Source organism: Cyprinodon variegatus, unplaced genomic scaffold, assembly GCF_000732505.1.
Source record: "Cyprinodon variegatus isolate N-32 unplaced genomic scaffold, C_variegatus-1.0 Scaffold223, whole genome shotgun sequence".
Classification (NCBI taxonomy): Eukaryota; Metazoa; Chordata; class Actinopteri; order Cyprinodontiformes; family Cyprinodontidae; genus Cyprinodon; species Cyprinodon variegatus.
The window spans coordinates 232,295-240,317 of NW_015150676.1; the positions used below are offsets into that span (position 1 = coordinate 232,295).

Genomic DNA, 8,023 nt, shown 5'->3' on the forward strand with positions numbered 1-8,023 from the left:
TTGTTTTAGCTTAGAAAACATGCAAACTGAACCAGACGAACTGAGAATCTTCACCAGCTTCATACAGTAATCAAGTAAATACACTTTGTTACTTTCTACCACTGGTCATGAGAAACATGAGCAGTTCACAGATCAGGTGAAAATACAGTCAAAATAAGATCTTAATTCATTGCTAACAAACGGCAAAGCTTGGAAAGTTGTGGTAAAAAAAAAATTCTTATGAACAAATGTATTTTTTTACTTTATTTTCTACTTTGAATTGCAGCTAACCAAACATTAAATCAAATATTATGAGCCCCTCAGTGCTTTAACAAAAATTTGACTGATTAGTCTCTCACTCTTCAGTAACTCCTTGAATTACTATTTTCTACTTTTACTTGAGTAAAGAAAAGGTAAAGTAGTGACACTCTGATTGGTATCACTCCTAGCAGCAGCTAGTGATGTCAGGATGTCTCTATGCTAACTGCATTGGCACCAGATAGCATCCTGTCTCCTGGTCCTAGTTCCCTTCTAACTGCCAGCACTATTAGGAAGCCACTTATTATGGCTACTGCAGACAAACTCCCTCTGTGACTCAAGTGTCCTTACTGATTTGAGGTATTCGGATCAAGCCATGGTCCTTCTGAAGGGCAAGTGTTCAGAAGAAGGTCCAATACCTCCAGTATTCAGTCAGACTTCGTACAGGAAGGGTCCAAACTACAACGATCATCTGCAGGGAGGATCATCAGGGCTGACGTTCCCTCTGTCAGTGACCGCTCAGGTAAACGGCGGTCATTTCCAGACCAGAGAAACCATTAAGACTTCCACCTTGATGCGCCAGAGGCAGGATGTTTACCTGGATGAACGCTTGGTAGTGATACCATGTATCTTCATCTTCCGTTCAAAAACATCTATAGAACATATTTCTATTACCTTGACTGTTAATATTTCTAACATCCCTAGAGCGTGTTTGCCTTACATTTAAACTAAGGAACAACTGTTCAACCCCTTGAGTCCGGCGGGCCCCGGTACAGGGCCCAACTGACACCTGCTCATGTTTATTTATTACTGGAAATGGCTAAAACACAGTCACATGGTGTTTCATCCACACGCCTTACAAATGGAGCTTTCAAATTTCTAAAACATTTTTTCACAAGTGCTTTTTGTTTTAAAGTGTGTAAACAAATAAAATGAGATTTAAAATTACACCTGACATTTGTGACTCTGCGGGAGAAATGCCTGTATTTATTTTTAGCCCCGCCCCCTAATGGCCACCATCATTCGAAACTGGAGGTTCAGACCTTTCCAAGGAGGGGTCAGAGGTCATTGTGTTACAATTTCAGGTGATGCGTTACATAAGCTTCCTCTGTTATTCTTATTTTCTATGCAGTTATGTAATATTATTGGTAAATTTAGATGAAACAATGGCTAAATCTTAGGAGCAAAGGCTTTCCCTTATGCAGAAGGTCTCCAATAATGTAAATCAGCATATTTGTCTGACCCGATTCCCTTTTATGAGTGGAAAAACACTTTTTTGCACTTTTGGCATTGTGCTTAAATCACATTTCCTAGCAACCTTTGTGGAACAAATATGCTTACACTTATTAAGTGCAAATTATCTTGAGTTATAGTCATGATGTGGCTCTATAAAGTCTGAGGGTTCATCCAGTTTCAAATGGGCTTTCATGTTTTGCAACGTTTATATTGGGAATAAAATTGGTGAGGCTAAATATTTTTCATTTTTTATTTGTTCAATCACCTATAAATCAGACGTGGTGACATTTAGAATAATGGTTCCACCTGAAAACTTTTCCTCAATGTCTTTCTGTCATATAAATACAAACAATCGTATTTCCAATTTAATATACTTGCTTTAATTTACATGTGTAATTACAGGCAGAATTTNATTTCTATTACCTTGACTGTTAATATTTCTAACATCCCTAGAGCGTGTTTGCCCTACATTTAAACTAAGAAACAACTGTTCAACCCCTTGAGTCCAACGGGCTCCATACAGGGCCCAACTGACACCTGCTCTAGTTTGTTTATTACTAGAAATGGCTAAAACACAGTCACATGGTGTTTCATCCACACGCCTTACAAATGGAGCTTTAAAATTTCTAAAACATTTTTTCACAAGTACTTTTTGTTTTATAGCTGTGTAAACGAATAAAATAAGATTTAAAATTACACCTGACATGTGTGACTCTGCGGGATTAATGCAACAGCAGGGGTTCATTTTTAGCCCCGCCCCCAATGGCCACCATCATTCGAAACTGGAGGCTCAGACCTTTCCAAGGAGGGGTCAGAGGTCATTGTGTTACCATTTCAGGTGATGCGTTACATAAGCTTCCTCTGTTATTCTTATTTTCTATCAGGTTTGGTGATATTATTGGTAAATTTTAATCAAACAATGGCTAAATCTTAGGAGCAAAGGTCTCCAATAATGTAAGTCAGCATATTTGTCTGACCTGATTCCCTTTTAATGAGTGGAAAAACACATTTTTGCATTTTTGGCATTGTGCTTAAATCACATTTCTTAGCAACCTTTGTAGAACAAACATGCTTCAACTTATTCAGTGCAAATTATCTTCAGTTATAGTCAAGATGTGGATCTATAAAGTCTGAGGGTTCATCCAGAGTTTTTAAATTGACTTTCATGGTGTTTTGCGGCGTTTATATTGGGAATAAAATTGGTGAGGCTAAATATTTTTCATTTTTTATTTGTTCAATCACCTATAAATCAGACGTGGTGACATTTAAAATAATGGTTCCACCTGAAAACTATTCCTCAATGTCTTTCTGTCATATAAATACTAACAATTGTATTTCCAATTTAATATACTTGCTTTAATTTACATGTGTAATTACAGGCAGAATTTGCTCCTAAGACCATCTGGGCTTAATTTGCAGCCTGTGAAAAGAGGACACACCCAAACAACAGGAGTTTTAATAATTTTTATTCTTTACCGTAGAAACACTGTACATAAATTACTTTCTCTGAGACTAATATCGATGTACGGATAAATGGATTTCCTCAACCTTCAACATAAAGTTAAATCAACAAAACACTGTCGACTTGTCTCTGGAAAAACAAAATAAAAACAGAATGCTTCCTAGCATACGATGTTACTTCTGTTTCCCTTCAGACATGTTTAAAGTTGCCTTCCAACCATTTGTACAGACATGTACACAGAAAAAATCTCTAAGAGAGCAGAGACCTACAATCAATGAGAAACATCCACATCGATTTCTGATCTATTACTGTTACTTATGTGTCATTCATGAAGATGCGCTGTCCCTTTAAGAAAAAACGAGCAACATTAACGAGAGAAGCAACAGCCTGTTGCTAATTACAGCAACCCAACTGCCCCCCCGCCCAACCAAGCCATGACGACAAGTTTCTACCGCGAGCAGCACTACTACCTTTGACTGACAAAATCACAAGGTCTATGCATTATGATGCAGAGTCACAATTTGTAGAAGAAAAGGACTCTCCTGGGTCTTCCTGGTCTACGCAGACTGTGAACTGTGATCCCCTCCCTCTGCACACGCCAGCCCTTCACAGAGCTCTGTCTCCTAGCACAAGGGATGAGGAGGAGGAGGAGGAGTGCTTGTAGAAATGACCAAACAGATCACGCCTCATCAGTAGGAGAAAAAACAAAAATTACAATGCAACATTTGGCTTTTGTTAAGTTCGTCTCATGGTCTGTTGTGGTGGTGGGGGTGTGGGGTAAAGTAGTAATAGTGCGATACATGTAGGTAATAGTATGTAAACGCTTTTCAGTTGATTTTAATATCCCTTTTTTTGTCGAAGCAAATGCAAGTTTATATAGAAAATCAAAACCAAAAAATTACAAACAAACAACAAAAATTCTTATTTTCTTTCTCTTTTTTTGACTTGTACAAATTTCAGTCCTTTTTTTGTGCCTGTCTCTCTTAGAGAGAGTCCACAACAGTTCCATTCAATGGCTTCAGCCATGGAATAATAAATCCTATAGACAAGGCTCAAACCTAAGTGATGGGTCCCATCTGGACCCTCAGACACACGATACCTGCAACATCTGTTAGGGATGCACAGTCTGGAGCTGCTGATATGCGCCTGACAGCTGCTTGCATGTCAGGCTGACTATCGGAACCAGTCTCTATCGTTCCCTCTATTAATCCAAAGTCTCTGTTTAACAGGTACATAGCCCACAAACATGGCAGTCAGATTAGCCGGGCCTATCGGAGGGGAATGGAGGGGCATGCGTGCAGCCTGTCTAAAAGCACAAGAGGGAACAGAAAAAGTCGGGCATTGAAGAACCTTCCCCCGGTTCACCACGACAGTCCCAGCTGTAGTTTCCGGTCGGTTAGATTGAAACGGTGTTCATCAAAAAGTCTTCGCAGTCAACTTTAACCACCTGAAGAGACAAAATCTAAGGAGGGTCGGTGGGCAGGTTTTGGAGTCTTAGACAGTTCAAGCTGTGACGTCCATTTAGTGTTAAAAGAGAACTTTTAGTGTTAGTTTTGACAGTCAGAGGTGGTACCATCCAGGCATGTTCATGCCGTGTTACCTCCTCCCTATCTCGCTTTGCCGGAGGAACTGGATGTTGTTGGCGCTGTCGGCCAGTTCAGGGTACTGCTCAATGGAAAGGACGTAGTAGCCATCGTAGCCCTGAACCTTGCCGCTGCTCAGCAGCTGCCTTTTCTCTCCCTCTGTCCAAAGCCTCACACCTTCCTCCCCATCTCTCACTCGCTGTTGTTCACGGGCCCAGGCGCTGGACAGCGCCCTCTGCCGTGCCTGCTCCAAGATTCGCGTTTTCTCTTCGTCCAGCGTTGTTCCGTAGCGCACATGGAGCACCAGAGCGCCGTACTGTAGTTCTACGTCAGCAAATCGCCGGGTTCTCCCGTTCATCACAGTCGTAGACTGAGACACTGTGACATTCACCCCATTTTCCAGGGACTTCTTGCCTGAGGTGAGCCGCAGCGCACTCAGGTCGTTCTCAGGGAGGCTGGTCTTGATGAAGTAGTGAGTGTCTTTTCCCTCCACCGTGAAATGTAAGTTCTCCAAGTAGAAGGCATTGTTCAGGACTCCGGACACTTTGATGCAGTCCTCGCTGGCGATGTTTAGAGCATTTGTCACCACTCGCCCCTGCACCACAGCAAACATGACACCCTTTCCAATGAGGGACTTGACAGTGGCGAACCATAACCAAGGCTTGGTGTGGTCAGAATGTCGTCTGCTGGGCTCAATTTCTGGCATACGCTCGAAGGACAGGAAGGCTGATGACTGACGAGTCACTTCCTGCTGCACACCTGAGATAGACTGTGGAGAGAAGAAACCATGAGACATCACTACATGTTCGCTGCATTAAAACACTCACCACAGCTCATGCAGTGTCCTAGTATCGTATACTAGTGGCTCCAAGATTTTCGAGAAGTAGAATGTGAGGCAGATCTTTTAGTTTTCAAGCATTTCCTCTTGGAATAGAAAGTGTCAACATGTTGACTCTTTTTGACCCTTTTTAAAAATGTTAAAGTGGTTCAGGTTATCCTGATCTATCTCTTTGGTTATGCTGCTATAGGCTTCAGCTGCTGGAGGACATAGGGATCACTTTTCAACATTCTGCTTCATTCTATCACTATTCAACAATTCAGCAGTATTTGTTAGTTTAACCACTAACTTTATTTGTCTCTGTTTTTTTTTCATAGCAGCTTCATCTAATCTGGTTTTGTGTGGCTGTGACGCCATCCTGGATCTAAGCCACTAGTGGCTCAAAGAATTTCTAGAAGTAGAATGGGAGGCAGATCTTTTGGTTTTCAAGCCTTTGCTACTGGATGAGAGTGTGGCAACATGTTGACTGTTTTTGACCCTTTAAAAAAAGGTTAGAATTAGAGAGGTCCAGGTTATCCTGAGCTATCTCTATAGTTATGCCACTATATCCTTCAGCTGCTGGAAGACATGCAGATTCCTTTTCATCATTCTGCTTTATTCTGTCTCTATTCAACAGTTTTGCAGTATTTGCTAGTTTAACCACTAACTTTATGTTCTCCGTGTCTCTTTCTCATCATAGTGGTTTCATCTAATCTGGTTCTGTTTGGCTGTAAGACCATCCTGGATCTAAGCATCAATGGGGCTTCTGGCGTTAACAATCTCCATGATAGAATCAGGCAGGTTTTTCAGGGTTTTGCCCTGTTTCTCTCCTGGACATTAGCTATGGGCTCACCTTTTACTGTGACTAAGCTGTACATGCTCTCTTTCCTCCCTTTTGACATGAAAGCTGACTCAAAACTGTTTCTTTACCAGACAGAGGTACCAATGGAACTAGCGTCCTTCTCTTACAGAGAAGGTATCTACTGATCAGTGTTTCTATGTTCCTTTGGTGTGCCTGTCTCCCTTTCCTTAAACCCCCAGTCGGCCTCTACAGAATGCCGCTCACACCGAGAGGTCAAAACTCACTGTAGCCACCAAACAACAGATTGATGAATGATCATGGTTTAGTAGGTTTCATATAAACAGCTGTTTTATTATTAACTTAACTGTTTTTCTGGTATATTTCTTAAAATGTAAGTTTCATTTGTATCTACCTCTAAAGGTTCCTCCTGGTCAGGACTGGATTAAAGGACTACTCGGAGCTAATAAACAGAGCAGATGGCCTCCACTCTCTGTGTCAGTGGTATAACACTATTGCAGATACTGGATGCCTCGGAGAAACAAAAATGATTCCTCACTTCAGATAACACTTTAAATTGCTCTGAGCCTTTCTGACTCCCTTCATCACCTTCTCTGATCTTCTCCCTGCCCTTCCCTTATTATTTGTGACTGGCTTGATTCAAAGACTTCTTTGGCTGTTTGAGCTGAAGTGTGACCCTTTGATAGTCTGTCCAATATAATTACCCCAGTAACAGAGTAAGTGCAGGAGAAGAGAGAAAGGTGACTGTCATTGTTCCCACAGCTTCGTCTTGGTAATTTTCCTCTATCCCATAATCTTATCACCATGCAACATTTCTCAGTAGATCCTGTTTTAGGTTTATAAGGAATCAGATGCGTATCCTAACTGTGGCCAGGCATCAGAGAGGAATAAAGGCTAGCTGTTGGTGTTGACAATGTAGTTCTGAATTAATTCACTAAAATCAGCAGATTTTAAATGAATCTTTATGCAGACAATAATATTGAATCAAAGTTATGACATGAGAGAACTGTTAGCGTACAGTGTCATTAGAAAACATTAGCGATTAAAGCAAACATGCCAAACTACCGCTACCCACTATTTAACAAGAACTGAAGTCATAATTTTATACTAGTTTGGTGTCAAAACATTACAGAGCAGGAAATTATTTTATATTAAGTTAATGTGTTGCTAAATTGGGTGAATTAAAATTAGTGTTGCATCTCTACTGATACCAGGATCGTATAGTTTTACTAGTTTAGTTAAGAGTTCTGAACCGGAATATGTTTGATTTGGAGCTGAATGATTTTTGTTAATAAATTCTTATATTTTGAACAGATATGTGGATATATTCCATATGTGTGCAGAGTTAATGGTTTGACCACGATTTGAGCTTGATTCACACTTCAATGAACCTGTTATCCAGACACACAGAACAACGTCTGACAGCCTGAGAGTTATTAGATTCAATATTCAATAAATAAAGACATATATTTATATTCAGGGAAGGGTTTTCTTCTTGTCTGTTTTTTTGGCCTGTTAATAAAGCTGTGAGCTCAGATCCATAAATTTAAACAGGACATTTTAAAGCAAAACATGTCTCAGAGTGAGAAAAAAGTAATCACTACGCGTGATGAGTCCACCACCTGAGGTAAGAATTAACTAAAACTATTGCTGCTCGCCATCATCAAGGTCCCAAAAAATAAAAGGCAATATTTCTGCATTTGTTCCAACAGATCTGAGTTTTTTCTGACCTGAACACAAGTAACTGAACCCTGAGCCTTAATGAAACACAAAACACACTGCAGTAATCAGAGGATGTAACACCAGCTCATTGAAACATAAGCATAAGCATAACACTGTATGAATTTTTGTCCTTTTTCGGGCCGATT

At 40.4% G+C, this 8,023-nt stretch overlaps 1 protein-coding gene across 10 annotated transcripts in view; it reads right to left on the reverse strand.

Annotated features, from left to right (window-relative positions):
* Positions 1–2,922: 2,922 nt before the first annotated feature.
* LOC107088586 (teneurin-3) overlaps positions 2,923–8,023 on the reverse strand; it is a 471,923-nt gene continuing 466,822 nt past the window's right edge. For 6 of the 10 annotated variants that reach the window (XM_015380864.1, XM_015380863.1, XM_015380862.1 and 3 more), the window contains one exon: positions 4,532–5,287. In XM_015380864.1, the coding sequence (XP_015236350.1) occupies positions 4,532–5,287 (756 nt within the window). Of the gene's footprint in view, positions 5,288–8,023 lie in introns of all 10 variants that reach the window. The other 4 variants (XM_015380867.1, XM_015380866.1, XM_015380861.1 and 1 more) reach the window with 1 other exon arrangement.